The 25,767-nt window shown below is 38.9% G+C and overlaps 1 protein-coding gene across 6 annotated transcripts in view; it reads right to left on the bottom strand.

Annotated features, from left to right (window-relative positions):
- Positions 1–3,052: 3,052 nt before the first annotated feature.
- GNE (glucosamine (UDP-N-acetyl)-2-epimerase/N-acetylmannosamine kinase) overlaps positions 3,053–25,767 on the bottom strand; it is a 36,309-nt gene continuing 13,594 nt past the window's right edge. For all 6 annotated transcript variants that reach the window (XM_087741268.1, XM_087741272.1, XM_087741271.1 and 3 more), the window contains 11 exons: positions 22,217–22,425; positions 19,367–19,818; positions 18,058–18,210; positions 17,371–17,583; positions 16,571–16,658; positions 15,259–15,469; positions 11,551–11,680; positions 8,220–8,441; positions 7,034–7,216; positions 6,264–6,380; positions 3,053–5,550 (listed from right to left, as the gene is read on the bottom strand). In XM_087741268.1, the coding sequence (XP_087597394.1) occupies positions 5,315–5,550; positions 6,264–6,380; positions 7,034–7,216; positions 8,220–8,441; positions 11,551–11,680; positions 15,259–15,469; positions 16,571–16,658; positions 17,371–17,583; positions 18,058–18,210; positions 19,367–19,818; positions 22,217–22,425 (2,214 nt within the window). In that variant the 3' untranslated portion in view covers positions 3,053–5,314. The remainder of the gene's footprint in view (positions 5,551–6,263; positions 6,381–7,033; positions 7,217–8,219; positions 8,442–11,550; positions 11,681–15,258; positions 15,470–16,570; positions 16,659–17,370; positions 17,584–18,057; positions 18,211–19,366; positions 19,819–22,216; positions 22,426–25,767) is intronic.

A 25,767-nucleotide genomic window follows, 5' to 3' on the forward strand; every position in this document is an offset into this window, starting at 1 on the left:
AAATAAAACCCCAGGTGTGTGTGTACAAAGATCTCGTGCAGCATTGAAAGAGAAGCTGCAGACTCCTCCTGAATATATCTTTGTGTAGAACTTGCTTTGTTTAGCTTGTGATCAGGTGGCAGCCAGCACCCAGCCAGACTAAAATGATAATGAGCATTTGTAGAGAAGAAGGGGGATAGAGGGAAGGTCATGGGTTCTTTAGAAAGCAGGGAGCCTGAAAACAACAGCACTGCACCTTCATCTTGTTAGCCTGAGAAACATGGGTAATAGTTTTAAGTAGCCATAAACCAGCATGCTATGGCTTTCCTGTTTCTAGCTGATGTTTTTATTTCTGAGCAGCTGGTAAGGAGGGAAATGTATAGTTTACTGGCTTGTATTTTAGAATGGGTGAGGTGGATGTCTGTTGGTTTTGCCAAAAGAGGTTTCCTCCACCTGTCATGTGAGGAAGGTTGTTCTTCTGCAGAACGGTGATGCTGCAGCAGCACACTGTGGCACTGAGTGGTAGTGTGCCTGGGGCTGAACCGGACCTGCAGGATCCTCAGATGTTACAAGGTTACTGACAACCGAGAGCTTTGTGGTCTGATGTTATAGGGGGTGGGCTATTTAAGTGCCTCATGTTCTAGTCTGAGAAGGGAAGGGCTACTCAACACTGTTCAACAGGGGAGTGTGTCATTAGATCTTCCATCAGTAATAAAACTTTCACTGACAATTACATACGATTACAGTGTTGCAATGCCCTTGGCTATAGTTACAAGCACACATTTAATCTCTTGCTTCATGTGGCTGTTTATTGGTCACAGCTGGTTACCATGTGCAGAAATTTTAGCCTGCTCAAGGCATAAGGTACGGATGAGGTAAAATCTTACTAGCTTTTTAAAAAAAATGATGTATCCATACTTATCACAGGCAAGTGAAATTAAAAATAAAGGAACTTTTGGAAAAAAATCAGGATACTTCTTCAAATTTTACCTTAAATACAGTCTTCATACACTTTCCATTTAATTAAGCAGAAATTTGGCACTTTATTTGCATTTAAAATTTCTGTGTAATGTGCTTCATGCAAAAAAAGCTGCAAGACCTAGTATTTGGAACACCTGCAGATAGAGTTACAGCAATGGTGGTCTAATAGTATAAGCAAGGCAAAAATGGTGTGGAGATATGTTACCTCTTTTTAGACTAATGGAAAAAAATGTGTGCTTTCAAGCATGCAAAGCTTTCTTCAGCTAGCAGTAACAGCCTAACAGTAATTTGTGATTTGTTAAGGATAAAACTGATACCTGTGTGAGGTCAGAAGGAGGGTTGTGAACCCAAAAGCTTTCCTCAATTATGACAGCAGCAGAAAGAACTGGCATATTACTTGTCTTCTCATTGCCTTGCTCAGTCTGAAAAGCAGCCATCTTTGTCTGATTTTATACCAAACTGCAATGTGGAAGCAGTGGGTGGTTTGAGCACTACAGCAAAGTATATGGTTTGGTCTTGTTTTGTGTGAACTTGTCAAATGAACCAACCCAGCAGTGCTAAAACTGTATGTGCAAACTTAAGCAAGGTGTAAAAAAAATTTGGCATTCTGTGTCTTCTTTGGAATCTCTTGAGCATTTTTACTTGTTACTAAAACACATGATGTGCCCACAGTGCAAAGCATCTGCTTTCTGATTATAAAGTAAACATAGCTTGGTACCAGACTAAAACAACTGTACTAAATACATGGCTTTAGCACTTACACTTCAGCTGCCAAAGCACTAGTTCTGATGTGCCTTTGATAAACCATTTTCCAAACACAGTTATCTGGAATGGTCCAAGGGGTGTACAGTCCAGGTGTTTTACCCTTACTAATGCCTGTAAACTCTTCACAGCATTTGAAAGGGACACAGTGATCAGATTTCACTGATGCAGATGGAATCAGAGTATAAACTGTCTGGACCTTACTGTCTCTGATGTGTTTCTGTGATACAAACTTGACAGTGCCTCTATTGGTACTATGTCCTTCTGACAATTTTCATACACTTGAATAGAGGAAGGACAGTGCTTCAAGACCACCAGAAGGCTGAAGCATTTGTTAATTTTGAGTGTCTGGATGGCAGATCAAAGACTCAAAATACTGAATAACTAAACTTGCTGCTCAGGAGACCAAAAAGAAATCCCAGACCTTGATGCTGATCTGATTTGCTATGTGGCTTGCAAAGCATCAGCAATGATCTGTAAAAAGATAGCTAGCAAAATTCAACTGGCCTCCTCGTGGTCCCAAGTCCTGGCTAGTTGGGTTTCTATGCTTTGGCAGAGCTGTCACGGACAAAGCAGTCTTTTTCCACCAGGTGCAAGGATGAGGAGCAATGTGGTATAGGGACTGGCAGAGGTCTTACACTGGTTACATGAATGATAAGCTACAGCGCTAAGAACTCCAGTTTTAAATCACTTTCTAACCTTTTGGTACTCTGCAGTTAAGCACTGCTCATACTTGCTCATGCAATGCTGATTATAAACACGCATGTCCATGAAGGGTCTCCTCCCACCCAAGCTCTTGAGTGTCATATGCAATTCTGCTTAAAGGGCTGGACAGTGGCATTCTTGCTAAGGCTTCAGCAGTTGGGATACCATATGCACTTACCAGGGACCACAAAACCAAACCTCCTCCTCCAACAGGTAGTATTAGCAGGTAGTATTAGCAGATGCTGCCAATGCAGGTAATGAGAAGGCACTGCTTCTTTAGGCTTTGAAATGCTGATAATAGCTGGGGAAAGAGAGCTCAGCTGTGGTCTTGTGCTTTCACTCCCCTTCTTCCCTCCCAGTAATGGATATAAAGGCTGGTTTGCCCTCACTGGAGCCCATGACTTTCATGGTATGGACTGCTCTAAATGGACATAGTGCCAGCATCCAGTAACCAGATAGCACAGTACTGCAGATATTCTGTGAACATCTGATGTTAGCTGCCCCTGGGGTTGAATACAATTGGGAGCTAGTGTCCGTAAAACCTCTGGTACGCAATAAAGTGCCTGAAGTGCGAGGGAGGTTTCTGAACAGGGGGGGAAGGAGAAACAAACAATTAAAATCACTATTATGCTATTAAATATGATTTTTTAATTATTTTTCATTTTATAAACCCACAAACTTCTCAGGGAAAACTGCAAAGACTTCTGCACCACATGCACATATGCAGCAGGGTCTTGTCCAGTTGACAGAAAAAACATTTTCAAAAACATTTGAAGAACCATTTTCTTAACAGTACTAGACATTAAAGGTGTTTAGAGTAAAACTTTTCAAATGTGTTTCAGTCTTTCCTGTTTTCTCTATGCCTGTACCCGCCCTTCAGCTGCTAGGAAAAAAACACATCTGGAGTCTGAGATCAAAAATACCCTAGCTTCAGGAGGTCTGGAAAGCAAAAGCCTGGTCCCACTTTTAGTCAGGGATTCCTTGTGATGCTAGAGGATGGAAAGATCAAATAACAGGGCTCCTCTCTGTAAGAACCTCAATATTGTTACTCCTGACCTAAACTACTGTCACTGTAGAGCAAAGCTGATTTCTCCTTGACCTGCTCATGGAGCTACCGCTCTGATATTGAAGTTACTGGGAATCACCAAGTAAACCAAGACGCACAGGAAAAGGAACTAAGAACCCCTGGTGATGTAAAACCTACTACAACTTTGCACGTGGTTAAGAGCCAGTATTTGCTGATTCTGAGAAAAACTATCGTACAGAGGCTGCATAATTATTCCTGGAGATATCAAGAGGGAGATCTGGTGGTGTTTCTAAAATCTGTTATGAATATGTGAGTTCTCAGTAAGCATTCCTTGTAGAGGAGAGGATGAACTGAAGGCAACCTGTATATATCCCAGAATTAGCCAGTGGAGTGGTTCCCTACACAAACAGCTATTCAGTCTATGATTATTGTACAGCACAGGGCAGTGGTTGCAGAAGGTTGTTTCATTTTGGTTGGTGAAGAAGTTCGAGTGTGGAAATGGCCCTTTTTACTCCCCTGTACTAGTACATTACTGGGCTTCTGAGAATATCATCAATGGTGGCTGAGTTAGATGTCAAAATAGGCCATTAAATGCAGGCCAGAGGATGGTCTTGTGACTGTTCCTCCACAGGTACCTTCTTTCTGGGATAGCTGATCAGTTACATGGGTCTGTTCTTCAGTTTCTCCTTGTGTCAAATAGTCGTCATTACTACAGTATCTTTAAAGTGTGCTAAAAAGCAGCTGAATAAAGACAGAGCTATATATCAAGAAGGACTAGTTAAAGAAACATAAACCTTGGTTTACCTAGGCAAACCTTCATTGGTATTTGACATACTTTGCTCCCAGGCTTCTGAATGTCTTGAAGGTGAGGATAAGGCTCACATTCTACTTTCCATCCTGCAAGCTGATCACGAATACAGGAAAAGAACAGTGTACCTGCAGCCACCAGAACTGCTGAGGAGATGCACTATGTCACTCTGCAGTGGAAGAGGTTTCTTGAAAGGTAGAGTCTTTATGCTCAGATGCACCACATAGCTCAATTTCAGCTAACTGGCTACCAAAGAATAAACAGTCCCCTCTCTGCTAATTTGGCAGACAAAGTAGTAGACTAAGTCCCTTGAGAAAACCCCAAACAATAAAGCTCAAATAATTTACTGTTGGCCATAGCCAGAAGACAAAGATGCTTACTGCTACGCTTGCCAGTTTGTTTGGACTGCTCTGCAGGTAAGCTCGCTAGACCACGATCTTTTTCCTTCATATGCAAAGCTTCTAAAATGAGACTCCACCCTCTAAAGATGATGTAATAAATAACTGTCTTCACCAAGTCCTTCATGAACCACAATTTCTAGATGCAGCCTTTTTGATTGTAGAGGCAGCTTCCCTCGTTTCCACCCACTGAAATTACTACCTGCTATTGGTGATTACCTCGTATTTACTTCGTGGGTGGAAGCCTGGAAACTGAAAAGCTGGTCACATTGTAGACTTCTCATTTCACACAGGTGGGAAATGAGATATGGATCCCCAAATGTTCACTCTAATTTGACACATCATCACATATTTCCTACCATACATCAAGATATGCTCACAAATAACTCACCTGCACTTAAAGCAACATATGGGCTTATCAACAGAGGTGATTAAGAACAACTGAATTGCACATTAGTTCCTATGAAATCAGATGAAATTTAGGAAAAATATAAAAAGAAAATACCTCAATTAGGAAATGCTGAAGTAGTCACTAACTATTCAGAACACTACTCTGATTCAGTAGCTGCTCCCATAAAAGAAAAATTTTGGGTAAAGTATTCCCTCCACCCATTAGGAATTTGAATAGTCCATTTCTATAATTCTTCCAGGTACCTAGTATATTCTACGTGTAGTATAATCCAGTACCAGGCTAGCAGCTCCAAGAAGAGCAGGATCTGCTAGATTTGAGACCACCACATCCACAGTTTTAACAGAGGACAGAGCCTGTCGATTTATCACATCTTTGACAGCATTAACATAGTGGCTAGCTAGAACTCCAGAAAGGATCACAAGAGAGGGGTTCATGGTGTGCAGAATGTTCACAACTCCAAGGCCTAATGCTGTCCCAGCTGAAAACATAAAATGAAAAGAAATTAAATAGAATACTCAAAGCAGTCCAAGCATCAGTTGTTGAAATAGGTTTGTTAGCAGTAAATGACACTGCCGGAAAGTGTTCTATTCCATACGGCAGGCAGTTTTGAGTTTATGTTACCAGACAATATGAGTTTTCCATTAATTTTTCTTTCAAAAGTAAAAGAAAAAAAGGCAATTTTATTGCACAATAATGCATTATGTAGTGATACAGATGTGAAAGACAAAGCAATGCATTACCACTCTTGTAAGCTAAGGGAAAATAGGAAGGCATTATTGTACCATCTTAGTGCTATCAGCTATGTATGAGGAAGAGGACTGTGTTTAAAGCTAGTAAAACAGTAAAATATCCATATGTAAATTGCATTTGCTTGCTCAGACTAGCCATTTACTTGCCAACAATGAAATTTCCCCAAATTTTCCAATACGAGAATGTTGAGACCTCACTTTTTTAAACTGGTCTTTGCAGAAACTATTCATCTTCTCATTTATCGGAACAGAGACTTTTAATACACACTTCTGCTCACATTTCCTCCAACATTTGTATTTAACATTTCATTACCATTAGTAATATTATACAGAGGGGTCCTCAACGTGTAGAGTTGTGTTGTAGTGTTACAGTGCATTACCATTTCTGTATCCCCAAAAATCTAATTATGGGAGGTTTCCACACTTTGGGCTATGTTCTCACCTGTTCTGAGAATGCTGTCTGCTTTTGTGTTCCCAAGTTTAGCTGCTTGAATGAGATGTGCAGCACTAACAACCTCCTCCTTCTTCATTGACATTCCTTCTACTAAAAGCAGATCCTCTGTTTGAACAGGAGAGAAGCCAAGAGAAAAACATGGTGATGTGGGGAGTCAAGAAATTGAGGGTGACAAACAGCAGATCTTTACGTCTCTTTTCCTTAAACACTGAAGCCTGAATCCTGAGCAATCTGTCTAACCGTGAGTTTAGCCAAAGCAGTCATATCCATATTATTCAGGGAACTACTTGTAGAAGACAGCATCAAACTCAAACAGCTGTAGTATGGTAATTCACTAGTCTTGTCAGCCCCAAAAGTTAATAAAATAAAATATAAATGTTCCCAAACTTATCTAAGACTGAGAAGCTATTGCTGAAAGACAATCACTGTGAAACCAAACCTCACAGAATGCCTGTCAGATTACCTTACAGCATGCTTAAGAAGGAAAGACTAAACTCTACTACATGCTTCTGGTAATTTTGAGACCAGTGGTTCCAAGCGTGGCTTGTGTGGGTGTTGCCATCACTGAAAAAGAACTTTATTGTACTATGCAGGTTGTGGCAGCTCCTAGGTTGGCCATACACAGGAATCCTGTACACTTACTCTCATCTCCTCCTAGAAAAAGATGGTGGGTCTATTTTTCTTAATATCATCTTTGCAAGTTTCTCCCTGTACTGCAATTTAGTAATCATGCTTTCAAAAATAAAGTATATAGATACCATCATGCAGTTTCTTAGCTTCTCTCTGTAATGCTATTCCAGAGGCATACGCTTCTATACATCCTTGGCTACCACACAGGCATTCTGGTCCATCTAAAGATACAACAATATGCCCAAGCTCAGCAGCACAGAAAGAACTGCCATGGATCAATTCGTGTTGATGAACGATTCCGCCTCCAATTCCTGCAAAGATATGAAAACTTCTACCATTAAAAAAATAATAATAATAATAAAAAAAGATAAAATACAGTTTTTAAAGGCTCCAGTTCTTCAGGACATTGACATTTGCTTATTCTAATACAGACAAGATGAAATATGGGCCATCAGTGGTCTTCTAAACTGGAAACCAAAAATTACTGGTTATTGAAGAATTGTTGACACACCTAATAAGCAAGCTCATAGCTCCCTCCTATTCATGTATGTATCAAAATGGTATATAATGCTTCTCCTTTCTTAAAAAGCCTATGGATGGTATTGATCTACTATGACTGATCTTTTAAGTTTGTGAGTCATGCTCTCTATGCACAAAACTAACCTTTCCAAGTGGCCTTAAAATTTTGCATTTCAGAGGAGGTGATGTAATGCTGTATTTAGAGAGCAAAACCTGTGTGCTAAAGAGCCAGAACACTTAAATCTGCAATCCTCTGCTGCTCCTTCCCAGTCCCTGGGTGGGGATTCGTCAGCTAGTTATTATTGCCACCATTCTAAAGGACTATATACTTAACAATGGAAAAAAGTTACCCCATGTTTGCATTTGAAATATAATAAGCATCATCTCTCATATTTGCTTGCTTATCTTCTAGATACATACCCCGATCTGGCTTTTAGTTCTGCAGCTGGAGGAGAATTAAGCTATAGAGCTGAAAAAAGCAAAATTATTCCAGCTAAAGTGGCTCAGATTTTCCTTATTTTGAAAAAAATGGTTTGTCTGCATAGCTCTATCAGCAGAACTTCTTTTATCAGGAAGCTTATACTATGCAAAATGTTTCATTTGCCAGAGTAAATTAAGAAGTACCCTAAAAGAAACAAATAGATATAGTGGCAAAAGGATTTTTGGTTTAAGAACCTAATATATTAGGGTTTTGCAGGCACAGTGGTGGTGTTTATGCTTTTAAGATCATCAGAGTCTCTGAATGATGGTGCTGGTATTTTGACTCTGGGTTTCATTGAACTATAACATACCCACCTGTACCAGTAATGAGTGTTACAAAATTTTCTACTCCTTTTCCATGACCAAATTTCCTCTCTGCTAGAGCAGCACAGTTTCCATCATTGTCCACCCAGACTGGCAGGTGCAGAGCATCAGATATTGGAGTTCTGAGATCCACAGAGCTCCACTCCTGAATGAGTTTTGTAGAGTGAAGCACAATTCCTTCTCGAGGGTTTACCCGTCCCCCTGTGGAAATACCTAAGTCCCACAAATACAGGAAAGAAAAATCAAAACTAAGTCTGTGTAATACTTTAAGTAAAAGATCTATTTTTCTCTTTACAATGACAAGTATTTTTATTTCTAATACTAGGCTTTGAAGCAGAGTGTGAAAGTAAAAATTTCTAAGTATTACTGGCAGTGCAATTTCTGACATGTAAAAATAATTCATAGACCTCCATTGCTCTAATCACAATGCACCTGGTATCTTAAGAATAACTAGATGGATAATGGTTAGTGTTACTCAGAGAGTTAATGTTCCTACTTCAAGCAAGATTGCAGCAAATCACTTAATACTTGTGTTTCTTTTTAGTCATGTATGAAAGACATACAATAGCAAACTGTACAAAATAAATTGTTCAAACCCTGGAACAGCAGAAGTGTCCTGAAATTTGCTGTAACTCTCAAGATTTAGAATCACTAAAAATAATCACTGGACTTTGAGTAGTGAAAATACACTCCAGAAAAAAACCTCCAGAAAAATCAAGACTATGTGCAGAGATTTCTCTACTGAACAGAATAATGGCTAATAATAGGCACTATTTGCCAAACCAGTTTTCTCTAGCTGGACAAGCTTCCAAAGTTGATGGACTCTGGCAGGACCTCTGAAAAGCAGGCCACTCTATTATGGAGGTATTTAGCTCTAGACAACAAAATTTGAACATTTTTATCTATTATTCTTGTACAGAGATTGTGTCACTTATCTAAACATATTCAGAAGAGAGTGTCTCAGGGTTAACATTATAATACAAAACAGCAGCACAAAAGCTACAAGACAAGCAGCTGAATTGAACATTAAAGCTGTAAGACCTCCAAAAATCTCAGTTTTTAAAGAACAAATAATCTGAGAACCTGTCAGCAAGTATCTAATAGAAATTACATTCCCAATGTCAATCTGTGAATCTCCCTAGGATTTTAAGAACCAAATGTTTATTACAACAAAACCTTATTTAATACTTATTTGCTAACTGAGCAATAGCTTAGTAAAAAAAGTCTACTTTTTCTAAATGCCATAATTCTGTAATTGATGTAAACAACTATGGGAATTAGCAGAAGCTATGTCTTCATCCTCTTTTCTCTACTATCAGCTCCAGAAAGGTAACTTAAATACTGCCTAATAGCAGTAAATAGATAGCTCTGACAAGTACCTCTATGTAACAGTTGTGTATAGATCTGAGTCTCCTTGTGTTTTGTAAAAGTAAAGAAAAAAAAATTCAGTAACAGCTGCTAGTGTTCTTCGGGCCTGATAGCCTTTACTTTTCCCTCATTTTCATAAAGCTGTTTTTAATATAAATGTTTTGTTTTCAGTGAAAAAAAAAACAATAAAAAACCCAAAATTGAAACTAACTGCAGAGGTGTTTCAGTCTAGACTTATTTGATCATGAAGACAAATAGATGTTGAATTTTTTTTTCCCACAGTCCTACTTTTTAATTACTCTGCAAACCTGTTTTGTATTAGTGGGAGTTCTTCAATCGAAGTTATGCTTATGTAGCTAGTATTTTGAGTGCTGACAGCAGTTTATAGGACTAAAAACAGGAAAACACTTTTTTTTCATTGCTTTCTGTTAGTAGCTCTTTCTCTTTATTCATTTCCCATGGTTATTACTTCTACCCTTATCTATGATAGCTGGAAGAATGCCAGTGTTACTAATAAAAAGTCCAGGACTAAGTGCAGTCTTTCTGCTCAGTCTTGCAAAAACTTCTCCAAAGTTACAGGAACTCTCCATCTTACAATTGTTAGCCTTAACAAAATTACTAGCATCTAATACATTAATTATTCCTATAGGAATTATATGTCATTCTCTAAAGAGAATTTTCAATTTCAGCTAGTATTCTGATTCAAACTATGAGTCTGAATGAGGCAAAGAGAAGCTAACAAATATAGCCAGCTAAGAAATTTCTTATTCTGTAGCACAGCTTTTCCACTCATTATTCAGTAATTGAATAGTAAGCAATAAGTCACAGAAGGAAGGGGGCTGAAGAATAAATAGAAATGTAATTCTTGTAAAATGACAAACAAAGGGAAGTTTTTTTCCCCATATATAAACCTCTATAAACCAGTTTATGGTTTCATTATCCTAATAAACATAGCTGACTGTAAACTGTTCTTAGATACTTGCAATAGTGACTACTGCAGAGTTTACCATCTTTTCTACAGGAACTATGAGGCTTTCAAGATTTAGCATTTGGACACAATAAAATAATCTGGGTGGTTAAGTCATGTGTATGACCCAACAGATAGTCTGAAAGATTTGATTTGATTTGAAGGTCTGACATATTTCTTCTTATGGCTTTGTGTACTTAACATTGTTTTGAAAAATACTTTTAAAAGAGGTTCAAATTAACTTTTCTTCCTATTGTGTGATTCAAGTAAATTTTGGTCTGAAGCAAACTACTTTTCTTTTGGAGCATTTCTCAGCTAAAATGAGGATTGTATGTCCTCCTTAAAAATCCAGGACACATTAATTGACACCTTCATGAATAACTGTAATATCTAAGACCAAAGATCATGAAACTGAAGAAGTCCTGTCTGGTATAAACACAGTTTAACTTGGAACTCTACTACAGTGTAAGTAAACCAGACATAAACAAAAAGGCTGCTTTCCTCTCTGTTAGCTGCAAATTTAGTCTAACATTTTAGCCTTTTTAGTCTGCCCTAGTGTAACTGAGGATTCTGCTGCACAGTTGATCTTAGCCATAAGGAAAGGCTTACAGACAACAGAGGAACCTTGACTCAGCTGCAGTTGTTTCAAGAGCTGTTTCAATATACACTAAGCATCTGACTCACAATTCAGAGACTGCAGGGAGTTTCAAAATCCATAAAATCTATATACTACACATTTTAGATACAGTTTAGATATAATTCACCAGATTGCTTTCATGGCTGTTACAGACTGGGGCAACTTCAGCCTTTATAGTCAGCTTCTCATTTTCAGAAACATTTAAAAAAGTTTCTGTTTTAAGAATATAACTTAAGAGCTTAAAATACACAAGATCTGTTTTAAAGAAGTGTTTTAAATTAATCAGTAGTGGTTTCATTTCACATTGAAAAACTCAGATGAAAAGACAAAATTAGTATTTGTTAACTTACCTACTCCCAAAATTCTACAGTTCACGTTTACTGCCTCAGATGCAGCCTCTACACACATCTTTAGAATTAATTCTAGTCTGTCTTCATAAGTTTTAGGGTTGAGCTGGGTATACTTCTTAACTATTTCACCCTAGAAATTAAAAACAACAAAACACGCCCCATAGAAATGTACTTCATGATGAAATTTCTCTTCAATTTAAACTACAGGTCAACCTGAAAATGGAGTCATAATTTCTGTCTTTTAAAAAAAATACAGATGCATGCCTTAGATCTTTGTTCTACAGGCTGTTCTGTGCAAGATTCCTGACAACTGTGGGAGACAAGTTTGCAAGATTAGGCGTTACACTCTGCTTCTGTATTCAGCCTCCCCTGTCTGAAATAAAATATGGTAAGGAACACATGGACTGTGTAAGGAAGTATCACAGGAGCTACTGGAACTGTTGTTAGAAGCAAACCGTGATACAGCAATGCACTTAAGCTCAAAACTATAAAGTGTTAAAAAAAGGTAACAGAGTAACAATTGCTAAAAAGTAAAGAAAACCCATAGTGCTTGAAGAAGAAAATGTTTCCAGGTTGACTACATGAAAGTTTTGCATGGTGTCAAAGACTGCTATTTTACCAGCAGGAGGACAGTCAGCCAGAGAGAAATGCTAGAAATTTTAATGCAAAATTTACTATTCTTTCAGGAATAACTTTTCTTCTAAGCAATTATACTTCTGAGTCGCTTAAATATTTCTGGGGCACCATCTACTGTGATGTATGTTGTACAGGGGACAGAGGATCCAGGAGGAAGGGATTATTTTCAACCCTAGGAGTCACGCAGTGGTAATGAAAGCATTCATTATGCATGCCTGAATCTGTGGGTAGTAAGGAACTTAACGTGATGTTAATATTGCAGGATTAGGCCAGGAAGCTACAGAAGATATGCTGCCTAGTGATGTTATTCTCCCTATTATATCCCCAGTATGCTACAATCTATCTAAGTGAACAGCAGTGTATTAATACAACTAAGCAAAAAGGAGTAACAAAGACAGTCTATATGCAACATGGCTGAGTCACTGTTGCCAAAGTAACAGAAAATTCCAAGACATCAATGGTTTGAGTATTAGATCCCACCATCTAAGCATCACATCAGCAATAGGGTTTGGGGATTTTTATGATATTTCCTCTTCACTTTTGGTTTCGAGGGGGAGGGGAATCAGAGGAAGTTATTTTGGAAGACAAGGCTGAAGCAAACATTATCAGACACAACAGCTTTTAAAAGGCGTTTTTGAAAACTCAGTTATTTTCTTCATGAAAAGAAAACTAGAACTTCAACTCTGCCATTCCCTGTTAAATGCTTACATCTGTTGTGTAACTTTTATTATGAAAGTCTGATCCTTTTCACTCTGACTTGCTAACATTTCAACTTTCATAAATGCTACCTCAAGCTACACTCTGTGAAATGGACAGGATTTTTTAAATTTCTTTTTTTTCCTGGCTGTGTTGGCAGAAAATGTTGTACCAATTCTACTTCTAAAAAAATTATATTTGTACAAGTTTTCTTTAAGACCTTAAAGATCTGCCAGACATCTCCTTTTAAATGAATGCCAAAATTCTGGACCATATCAGGTCAATTTACAGAGCCCTTCATCTTTCTGCAGGTAACTTACTTTTCTTTCTGGGTAACTATGTCTAACTGATCTAGTTATCTGGAAGTATGCAGTGTAACAGTAGGAGTAATTATCCAATACTGTTCGGAATAAAAGCCAAAGACTTCTAAAGATGAGCTTCATTCACATCTTTTAAGTGCTGCAGAGTTCAGGATTTTTATGGGGGTTTTTCCCCCAAACAGGAAGACGGGTATCTAAATGAGTTAAAATTCTTCAGTCCTAACTATCCTTTGATTTATCAACCTGGATAAGAATTATTTCAAATATTTTTACACCATCACCAAGTAATTTTTATCCCATAAGCTTGAAGCTCACAAGTTTAAACAGAAATTTTGTGGTTTTTTAATTGATCTGGATAATCAGCTGATGGTCATGGGTGTATTTACTTGTTTCACTATAAGATGCCCTTGCAAGTGATCTGGCACCAGACTGATACTGATGCCATTTTGGTAGCCTTACTTGCTGTTTTTTAAGACTTTTTGCCAAGTATAAACTTTCATCTTTGCAAGGTAGCCGTCAAACATTTGTAATATGCTGTCTACGGCAAAGCTATGCCAGCAATGCATACTTATTAGTGCTATGACACAGGCAAAGGAAAGCTTCCAGCTGTGCCAGTACCAAAGAAATGGGTTGAGGAACTTCTAAGCATGGAGACCATTAAATCACACAGTATCCCTAAACGTGAACATCTCTCCATACAGCCTTTACAAAGCTGTAACTTCAAACCTATTTCAAATGGGTTACTTTTACAGGAAGAGAGGCACTTCAGACACAAAACTCACTCAAATCTTTAAAGTCTCTATGAATTCTAGTGTATGTATATCTAGCTGTATGTACATCTAGCTGGATAATCAAATTCTACTTACTCTGATGATAGTATTAAACCATCAATCACCTTTTTTCATACATCAAAGGACACAGTCAACATAATGAAAAAAAACAAACCAAAAACCCTGATATGAATTTTAGAAGATCATTACACAACTCAAGTCCATCACCCTTTTCCATGCAAGAACAACAAACTGTAATTCAGCTGGTTTTAAGAGACCTTTTAAAACCAGTTCCTACTATTTCAGTAATGAAGACACTATACCCTTCCAGACTATCTATTCCAGTCTTCTATTGCATTGACAGCTAAGCTGGATAATAAGAAAAACTTTAAAATAATTTTCCGTTCTGCTGCTTTAATATTTTACTACTTGTTCATGCACAAGTGAATCTGATTTTTCTCTTCACAAAAGTCTTCCACATATCTGAAGGCTCTCCCCCTCCCCCAGTCAGTTTCCTCTTCTCTAGACTAAACAGTTCTAGTTTCTTCAACTTCTCCCTGTCTTCCATGTCTGTAATAATTATTGCTATTTTTTTCCTGACTCTCTCTCCAATTGATCTATATCTCTGTGGTGTGATGCATTTCAGTGAACATTGTTCCAGCTGAGGCTCAGTACTATGTTACTGATTATGCTTCTACGCAGGAAGATACTGAGAATTTTTGATTACTGGCTGTTCTTCTCTTGGTAGAAGAGATGCAAAATTCTGTATCCTGAACCCACCCACCATGAACCCACCACTCTCCCTCAGTAAATTGTTTTGCTAGATGCTGGTTGTTGCTCAAAATGGTTCTGTGTGTCCATTGCATGGCTGTGTAAAGCAGCGGGGAAGTAAAAAGACTGCTCTTGGAGCCTTTTCCTTTTTTGCTTGGCATATAAAAAGTTGCAGGGTGAACTGAGTCACCTTTTACAGGGAACCAACACATCTGAGAGTTGTCCTATTTTTCAAGGTCTGTATGACTCCCACAGAGAGGGAGCAGCTAGGACCATGCACCAGCAAATGGGCTTTGCTAGTTCAACAGCAGCCTTGGAAGAGCAAACCAGCAGGCAAATTGTTTCAAGACTGTATGAGAGGTGCAACAAATGAGGGAAAATCTACTTTACCCCGCAACAGCAAAAGGCAGTAGGACTGCTTTGTTTCGGAGCTGTTTTGCATCATCTGTAGGAACAAAGCCACAAAGCCCAATGGAGTTTGCAGAAGATATCTAAAAGCACAACAGAATATTTACCTTCATACTGACAATTGCTACTCGGAGATTTGTTCCGCCTAGATCCACAGCCAGAGCACTCTGTGTCTCTAGAATATGGTCAATATCTTGAGAGATATTATCTTTGACAGGAGGAAAACAGAATTTCTTTTGCAATGGCTCTTTGAGGTCAATAGATTTGAGGAACTTCAAAATCCTTGGAACAGCATTACCATCTCCATATATTTTTGAGCTATAAGATGAAAAAAAATCAATTTAATTGGAAATAACACTGCAATCTATAAAGTTCTTTGTATGACAGAAGGCTGTAACACTGTGTCATTATAAAATTATTATATGGCTTCTATGACAATACTGCAGCTCACACTACTTGAGTCTGTCATGGAATATGGTAGATGGTGTCAGTTGTTTGAAGATCACACAACGGATTGTGCAAGTTGGGCATTAGCTCCACTTTGGAATACGAAACATGGAATGTAGAAAACTGGAAAGCTAATGATGCAAGAGAAAAAAAAAAAAAAAGAGTTTAACGAAAGGACCCACATAATAAAGCTCTAAAATTATGGAAAGTTTGTGTATGTGCTACATGTCTAGACAAGATGTACTTATCACACAGATGACAACTACATAATAATAAATGGTAGATTCATGTCAGTTTGCAACATCTAAGTCTGGTTTTAAAATATCATTGTACATGGTGTCAGACATTTGGTATTACAGAATTCAGTTTTTTTACTCTATTGAGGTTCTTAAGAAATACAATTTAGATTCTTGTCCTTCATTAGACAGATATTATCTCTTGAAGTTTGTAAGAACTTACACGTTAAAGAAGTGAGGGTCAATACTGTCTGGCTGAAGAATAACACAAAGCATCTTGCTATAATCCTGCAGCTCCCCTGAAAGCTTGCAGTCAGGACTTGCTACATATCATGCCTGAGGTCAATCCAGCTGTAAAGTACTGTGTCCTTCAGGCACAAGTCAGGGGTAGGCAGACAGGATGTCCTCCCCCATGCTGCTCCTATGGAACAAGCTCTCTTAATCATGCTAGTCTAAGCTAGCATATGACTTTTGTCCTCTTGACGTTCTGTTGGATGTTACATTACTAGTTATATCAAAACACTATGAGTACCATTTTGCTCTATAAATACTAATCTGCACGCCAGACATTGCACTATGATTCTGAATGAGGCATGTGAAATGAAAAATAATTTGTAACCTCAGATTAGTGCATTAAAAGCACTCCAGTCAAATATGATGAACCACCTCAAGACTAAATGCCTTTTACTCTACTGCTTTAACATCCCCTCCAATGAAGCAAGATGAATGTACTTACCATGGATACTGTTTACCAAACTGCAGCTGTAGAGCATGCAGAATCTTATCCTGTGTATCAGCATCACGAACATGAAGAACATTTTCACCTAGATGACAAAAAGTTAACATAATAGGACAGGTCAGCTCCTCAAATTACATTAGAAGATAAGAACTGCTTTAGAAATTAAGAAATATTATTTGTGTTTGCTCTGGCAGGAAAGACTACAGCCAGATTGACGTTGCTCTTCATCAGTTGTTACGTGCCTCCCTTTGCTCCCTGTGCCTCCCACCAGTAAAGCAATGGTGACTCCTACGATACGCTGTCATGCATCACAAAACACCAGAGAGTAGAATATTAGCTTTCAACAGAATTCTATTATTAAATTTAAAATGCATGAATGAAAACAGGAAGTAAATGGCTCTTTGTGTCATATCTGCATATCTGTGAAATACCACAATACAGTTACTTCTTGAAGTGGTGAAGAGGTCATATTTTTTAAAGTGAAAATTTGATACATGTCAAACATCAAACTAGCTATAAAGGAAAACAATTAGTTGCCTATTCTGCTAAATGGAATCCACTGCAAATGGAGATATATTTTAACATGTCTATAGATAAAAGCCTCATTATCTTACGTAAAACACACAAGCAACACTAACATGATACAGGAATAGCCAGTGAAGCTTTAAAATTGGTCAAAAATTATGTTGCACTGATACTGTAAGATGGCCTCTGTCAAGCATTCATTTGACTTTATCCCGTGGAACAAAAAAACCTCAGAACCATGAGGAAATTAAAGTAGTTAAGCAAACATGTACCTGTTTCTCTTCCTGTCTGACGTGTCCCCAAGTTGATGACAGGTGTACCAAATGCTCCCACCTCTCTGACACCACAACTGCTGTTACCAATCATACAACCAGCGTGAGCAACTAGTTGAATGAACTGGTCAAATGGGACATGCTTTACTGCCCGGAAATTGGGATGATGTTCAATGCCCTTCTTCCTCATCACCCGAACCATATCTTTGCTTCCTACAGAAAAAACAAGAGAGTTGTTTTTAAATAAACGATTCAAGTTCTGTTGTTAAACGGAAAGTCCAAACATGCAAAGGAGCTAATAGCTGTTCATTGAGTTGCCCAGTCTGAGTTGGTTTTGTTCTTTTTTTATCCTCACAGGGTAAGCTGCAGAGCTGGGCACATAAGCCCAAGCTTGATCCCAAAATCCACTGCAAAAATCTTTTTGTAGTTTTTAGTTATTTTAAGAGGCACTAATAGTGCTTCCATGTGTCACATAGCTTCCCTTCATCTTCCTCCCCACACTGAAAAGCTGAAACATCTTCCAGCAATGTGAACATGGAGCTGCAGCAGATGGACACCTGATGCTGAGACCATCCAGCTACTTCCATCTGGCTGGAGGTTCTGGGATAAAAGCACTCCATAAGAACCAAAGTATGCTTTAAAGACAATCTGTTATGTGTGCCTCTGTCATGAAGGCATTTTACTTACCTGCATCCACATTAGGGAATAGAACAAGTGTTCTCTTGTTGAAGGAGATGAGTGCATCTAGTGTCAGTTCAAACATCTTTATGGAATGTTTAATATCTGTGGTTACAGGATGTTGCAGAGCAACTATATAATCTCGGGTTTTGACATCTTCACCTGTCCAAATGGTGCCCAAGAAAAGTTTTTTTTATTGGCATAGAATAGTAAGAGGACGGGAGGACATACTTTTGAAACTAGCAATGTGAAAGCCTTAACAGTCAAGGCACTGAATGGGATATCTAACACATAAATTTCAATGCTACTATAAAACTCAAGGGAATACCAGTAGGATTTAGCTTGTTACTTGCCTCTCTAAGCAAGTCTTATAACTTTAGAAACCACTACCTAAACCCTAACAAACTGTTAACTTGCAGGCCTACCTCTAAAGCTTTGCAAGACTATACCAGAGTCAAGAGCATGTTCTCACACCCGTATAAATCTGGAATAACAAGAAAGCCCTGAAGCTGCTCAGGTTTTATGTCAATTCTCCATCTCTCAAGCAAAGACTTCATTCTCGTTGTGTTTTAAAAAGTCAGTCATACTTGGTTTAGTACGTTTGATAAAAAAGTTTATCTGCAAAATATTCACCTACTGATCTAAGAAGATTCCAGCTTCCAGCTACACAGGTTGATGTGCCATATAGGAGATTGCTTTGTCAAAGATAAAAAGCAAACACAAAACCCCATTGTTTACAGGAATTATTTGTAAGTAAATGAATATGAAACACCAAAAGCCTCTGGCACATGTTGCCCTGTTTCAGTGCATTTGTCAAAAGAATGATCATAATATAAATTCCCTTTGATTTTTTTTAGATTAGCCCTGAAGAGCTCTGATTCTATTTAAATACATCCTTTACACCAAAATAACTGTTCATGCAAGACTGTTCTGTTTTTAATTGTTCAGCTCAGAGAAATTACCCATTTAAGAAGTTATTTTTTTTATTTGGCAAGAGGACCAGAAGTGTTTACTAGGACAGATTGTAGCTTTCCAGCTATACATGGTAGAACACAGATCAAAAGAAAAAGAAAATGTAGAAGGAAAGAAATACTAGATGCTATTACCAAATACACTATTTTTTGAGAAGCAGCAGGTTGATGCTTGATAATTATCTCCAATTAAGCAAACTTAAACTTACTAGCAAGAAGTCCATCTGTTTCTTTCCTGTACTTTTCTCAGAGCTGCTGGTCAACAGATCCCACAGATCTGTAACCTAGTTACTGAGTTTGTCTAGTGTTGAAAGTCATATGAAAAACATAAAAAGTAGACTGCTTACCTAGCCACATACGTATAATACTCATGTAGTCCTTATTTTTGGCAGAGAGAAGCTTGTCATATGAGGGACAGCCCGCTAAAAGGATGCGATCATGGTCTTCACACATGGCTATTAAATGCTGCTCTGCACTCCTTGTGCAGCACACGTGGTAATGGGCCAGTTTGGTTATAGCGTGTCTGATAGAGTCATCAATGGTCCCACTGACTTCCCCACCTTCAATGTGAAGAATGCGAATATTCATCAGGGCTGCAGATGTGGCCAGGGCCAAAGCATCAAATCTGTCCCCATGAACTATCATTATGTCAGGTTTCAGGCGGTTCAGGACATCCGGTAACTTGACTAATGCAAGGCCCACTGACTCCACCATAGCTGCCTCATCCTCCCCTCTCACAATTGTGTGCAATCTTGTATGAATATCGAAGTCATCTTGTTCAATCATACGGTAGGTATTACTGAAGGCAAGAGAAAAAGGGTTAGAGTAAATACAAAGTGGTTTTACAGCAACATAGCTTGACAAAATAACTGCAAATTAGAATAATTGTACTGAGTTTGAACAAAGGCCTGCTTATCACATCTCCTTCATTGAGGAAACTAGTTTTTAAGATTTTAACAGAATGTTCTCATTCATATCAAGATCGTCCCTCATACTCCAAGCATCAAGTTTTTCTAGACATCTTTAATAAGGAGTTAAATAAGAGAGAAAAAACCCAGAAGTTTTCCAATTTTGTCTTCAACCCATCTGACATATTCACTGTCTTATTCAAAGGATTACACTTTTAAACTGATTTAAATCAGATTTAATTTTCATTAAATCCACTCTGCACATTAAATCACATTCATTAAATCACATTCTGCAAATGAAAATCTCATGATCTGCGAGCCAAGCAAAGATAGCAAAGACAGCAAAGATAGCAAAGTGCTCCAGCTCCAGTAAAGAAGCAATCTCCATTCTGTGTAACTAAAGAAAATTCTATCTATCTACTCAATTCTGCTCACTGCTGTAAGACACAGCAGATATTCCTACAAGTAGCTAGTCAGGTAATTTGTTTTTTTAAAAAGGCAAGTCCTTTTTATGTGACTGAGTGAAGCGGCTCAGATTTTTATAGCATAAACTGCATTACATTTCCAGCTCCATTTACAAATACCCTTCATAGACCTGCCTTTTTCCCTACTACGAGCATTTATCTCAAAAAACTTTCTTTTCTTTTCTTCTATAATTCTTTCCCTTCCGAAAGATCAAAATCTAGGGAACAAACAAGACTGCATTTTTGGTGTTTTGTTTCTTTTACTATCCTCCAAATGTTTCAGTAAGAAACATTTCATGGGATCACTATCATTTGAATTCTGCTGCTGTTCATTACCCTACTCAAATCACTGGAACACATACATTTTGAGGACCCACTAATTCTCTAGGATCCCCCAGCTTAAGGAGTGCAGGGTTAGGTCCTGAAAAAAACCGAAGCAGTACCAGGGTTTAAGAATACTTACCACAAAGCAACTAACAGCAACAACATTTGTCAGATCAAAATCTCTATTGCTTTGTGCGTTACAAATGACTTACATCAGAGAGACAGGGGTTAAACACCTTGGAACTGGAAAAGTATTAGTTTGCACAAGTCTTGCAGACAGCAAAGGATTCAAGACTATAGAAAAATCAGGGCCATGTTTCTCCTCTTCAGCAAATGAAATGGGATTACCTTGTTACCTCAGACAGAATGGAATTCAACATGTTAACCTGGCAAGAAGTTTCATAGGATTTTTTTGTTTGTTTTTTTAAATCAGGTTAGTTTTGTGGTGTTGAATTCAACTTGCCATGTCATGTTATTAGATGGAAACAACATTCAGTACAAAGCAAGGAACAGAGCACTATACTGAGAACGGGCAGCAGTGGAACTTCCTGTCTTAGTAGTTTGAGATAATATAACTTTCTCACACTCTAACTTATAAAGCGCCAACTATTTCTCGTTGGAAAGTCCAAAACGTGTCTTTACTTGAAGATATGCATACCATTTCTAAAAGCTCAGCAATGCTGATATACTGCAAGCCTTATGCTAAAGTCTGATTTTGACTTGCAAAGTAAGCGTCTTCCTATCTATTTCACTTACTGGGCCCAATCTGGTACATGCAGCCTGAGCAAAACCAACCAACCAACCACCATAACCCCAGCAATATGTATGCTGTTCCTTCTGCCTTTTCCCCAGCAAATAGGAGAATATTCACCTAGGATACGGTAAGTCCTTCCAAAGCAAGGGATTTCGACCAAGACATTCCATCCTCCCAGGCAGGTGATCTGACTGCTTACTTACAGAGTGTTACAGAGGGGACCCTAATCTCTCCTGCAAAACCATATCTAATACATCTATCAGTTATTCATTTTGTCAGAAAGAAACAACCACCCTTTCCTTCCTCCACCACCCTGGAAGTAAGAACAGTATTCCCCTAGAATATGGAATATATAAGCACTTTCTCCAATAACTATGCAAAGTGGAAGAGCTGCAACTTAAAATGATTGAAGATTATCTTTCCTCTGTGAAAATTAAAAACTGCAGCACATTTTCACTTGATAATCACCAGATTCTTAGGGAAATCTGAATGGAGTTTCTCACTTCATATAGTCCGTGATCCTGTTGAAGACCTGAATTACACCATTTACACAAAACTTTCTAAAATTCCAAGATTGGTTGAAAAAAACAGAAACATGCAATCTCAGAAGCAGCTGCAAAATGAAATAAAATCTGAAAAAAAATTTAAAATTCTGCTTTGTACATTCACCGTGACAAGAATTTTGTTACCTAACATTCATGACTAACACGCCAGAAACAGATTGGAAGATACAAAAATTCACCTTACCCATAATCATCAATCAGGTGGGAACCAAGCACTACAACATCAAGCTCAAAGAACTGTGGTTCTGCCTTAATACCAAACATAATGGGAGCTAATTTTGAATAATCAGCACGGTTGCAAGTAGCAACACAAACACGGAGTTTGTGGTTGTTTCCATTCTTCTCCATGACTTCCTTTTGTTTCTGTTTTGAAAGATTCTTGAAATACACTTCCTGAAATAATAGGGGGAAAAAAAAAGAAGCATTAATAATACTCTTTATAGTAAGTAAACGGTACACTTCACGAACAGCATACACAAGTGCAGCTCAGAATTGTGGACACATACTATCTCATCCATTGATAACAGACAACTAATACCTTACAGTACCTATCATTAGAAGATTTTAGAAAAGGACAGATTTTTTTTTTTTTTTTAGTTAAAACTCACTTAATTTTAATACCTCTATTTCAATAAATAATGTATAAAAATTCTATATAAATGATATTTAAGTATTATGAATTTCAACTGTAATTACACAGTAAAATGACCTTTTCCTGTTCAGATGGAAACTTCTGTATAAATGAAAAAATTATTGATGCCTTAGTAAATGAAAGAAAACAATCTCATATTCCAAAACCACACAATGGAACAAAGTGCTAAAAGATACATCCACTGACAGACTCTGAACAAAAAGAGAAAGTTTTTGCCTAAGTCAGCTTACGTATCTGTTAAACACACTTTGGTGAGATAAAGTGAGTTAAACATTCACTTCTAAACCCTTCCATACTATTTTGCAGGCCAAAGTACATCAAGATATTCAATAATACAATATTAGGTTGCAATAAGACAACAACTTTTGGAGACAAGTAGACAAATAAGGATGATGATTATCATCAGGCAATTTGGAGGCTATTGGAAAAAAAAAGGGGTTCTGACAATTGAAATGTCACAGAAACCCAGTATTTTTACAAGAAACATCAACAGCTACTGTAACAAGACGTTTTCTCTAATCCAATTCTACAGCTTGTTGAGTAGCTGATAAAACTATGTAATAATTTTTAACGTTTACCAATCCTCTGTTTATTATTTTGCCTTGCTGGCTTTTTGCCGTTTTTTTTTTCATTTAGCAATTGGAAAAAAACATTTTAGAGAAAAAGAAAATAAAAATACAATAAAAATACAATACAGCGGAGAGGGAACAGCCTAAGAGGTCTCTGGTGTGTGTGGAAGATAACGTCCTGACACAGCTGGTGAGCGAACCAACTAGGGAAGGCGCCCTGCTGGACCTCTTGTTTGCAAACAGAGAAGGCCTGGTGGGTGATGTGATGGTTGGAGGCTGTCTTGGACATAGTGATCATGAAATGACAGTTTTTGATTCTCAGAGCAGTAAGGAGGGGGGTCAGCAGAACTGCTACCCTGGACTTTTGGAGGGCAGACTTTGGCCTGTTTAGGAGACTGAGTCCCTTAGGAAGCAGTCCTGAAGGGCAATGGAGTCCAGGAAGGCTGGACATTCTTCAAGAAGGAAATCTTAAAGGTACAGGAGCAGGCCATTTCCGTGTGCTGAAAGATGAGCTGGTGTGGGAGAAGACCAGCCTGGCTGAACAGAGAGCTTCAGCTGGAACTCAGCCAGTTTACCTCCAAAAAGAGGTTGTTTTAGAAATGAGAAAGCAGTGGTTCTGTTAGATCTGAATCTAGCTAATGCAGTTTCGGAGAGTTTATGGCCTTTGGAAGAAGGGGCAGGCAACTCAGTAGGACTATACGGCTGTCATGAGGTTATGCAAGGAGAAAATCAGAAGGGCCAAAGCCCAGCTGGAACTTAATCTGGCTACTGCTGTAAAAGACAATTAAAAATGTTTCTATAAATACATTAGCAACAAAAGGAGGGCTAAGGAGAATCTCCATCTTTTATTAGATGCTGGGGGAAACATAGTAACAAAGGACGAAGAAAAGGCTGAGGTACATAATGCCTTCTCTGCCTCGGCCTTTCATAGTCAGATCAGTTGTTCTTGGGGTACCCAGCCCCAGGCGCTGGAAGACAGGGACGGGGAGCAGAATGAAGTCCCCATAATCCAAGGGGAAACGGTTGGCAATCTGCTATGCCATGTAGACACACACAAGTCTACAGGGCCGGCTGGGATCCACCCAAGGGTACTGAGGGAGCTGGCAGAAGTCCTCACCAAGCCACTTTCCATCATCTGTCAGCCATCCTGGCTAACCAGGGAGGTCCCCGTTGACTGGAGGTTAGCAAATGTGATGCCCATCTACAAGAAGGACCAGAAGGAGGATCCAGGGAACTACAGGCCTGTCAATCTGACTTCAGTCCCGGGGAAGGTTATGGAGCAGATCAGCCTGAGTGCCATCAGGTGACATGTGTGGGACAACCAGGGGATGAGGTCCAGTCAGCATGGGTTTATGAAAGGCAGGTCCTGCTTGACTAACCTGATCTCCTTCTATGACAAGGTGACCCGCTTAGTGGGTGAGGGAAAGGCTGTGGATGTTGTCTACCTGGACTTTAGTAAGGCCTTTGACAAGGTTTCCCACAGAAATCTCATCAAGAAACTGGCTGCTCATGGCTTGGACAGGCATACTCTTCGCTGGGTAAAAACTTGCTGGATGGCCAGGCCCAAAGAGTTGTGGTGAATGGAGTTAAATCCAGTTGGTGGCCAGTCACAAGTGGTGTTCCCCAGGGCTCAGTATTGGGGCCAGTTCTGTTTAATATCTTTATCAATGATCTGGATGAGGGGATTGAGTGCACCCTCAGTAAATTTGCAGAGAATAGCAAGTTGGGAGGGGGTGTTGATCTGCTGGAGGGTAGGAAGGCCCTACAGAGGGATCTGGACAGGCTGGATTGATGGGTTGAGGCCAATTGGATGAGGTTCAACAAGGCTAAGTGCTGGGTCCTGCACTTGGGTCACAACAACCCCATGCAACGCTACAGGCTTGGGGAAGAGTGGCTGGAGAGCTGCCCAGTGGAAAAAGACCTGGGGGTGTTGGTCAACAGCCACCTGAATATGAGCCAGCAGTGTGCTCAGGTGGCCAAGAAGACCAATAGCATCCTGGCTTGCATCAGAAATAGTGTGGCCAGCAGGACTAAGGAAGTGATCATTCCCCTGTACTCGGCACTGATGAGGCCACACCTTGAATACTGTGTTCAGTTTTGGGCCGCTCACTACAAGAAGGACATTGAGGTGGTGGAGCATGTCCAAAGAAGGACAACAAAGCTGGTGAAGGGTCTAGACCACAAGTCTTATAAGTAGCTGAGGGAACGGGGATTGTTTAGTCTGGAGAAGAGGAGGCTCAGGGGAGACCTTATTGCTCTCTACAACTACCTGAAAGGAGGTTGTAGCAAAGGGGGGGTTGGTCTCTTCTCCCAAGTAGTGAGTGATAGGACAAGACGAAATGGCTTCAAGTTGTGCCAGGGGAGGTTTACATTGGATATTAGGAAAAGTTTCTTCACCAACAGGGTTGTCAGGTACTGGAACAGGCTGCCCAGGGAAGTGGTTGAGTCCCCATCCCTGGAGGTATTTAAAAGGCATGTAGATGTGGTGCTTAGGGACATGGTTTAGTGGTGGAC

Source organism: Nipponia nippon, unplaced genomic scaffold, assembly GCF_047370975.1.
Source record: "Nipponia nippon isolate SJK-2023a ecotype South Korea unplaced genomic scaffold, ASM4737097v1 scaffold_8, whole genome shotgun sequence".
Taxonomy (NCBI): Eukaryota; Metazoa; Chordata; class Aves; order Pelecaniformes; family Threskiornithidae; genus Nipponia; species Nipponia nippon.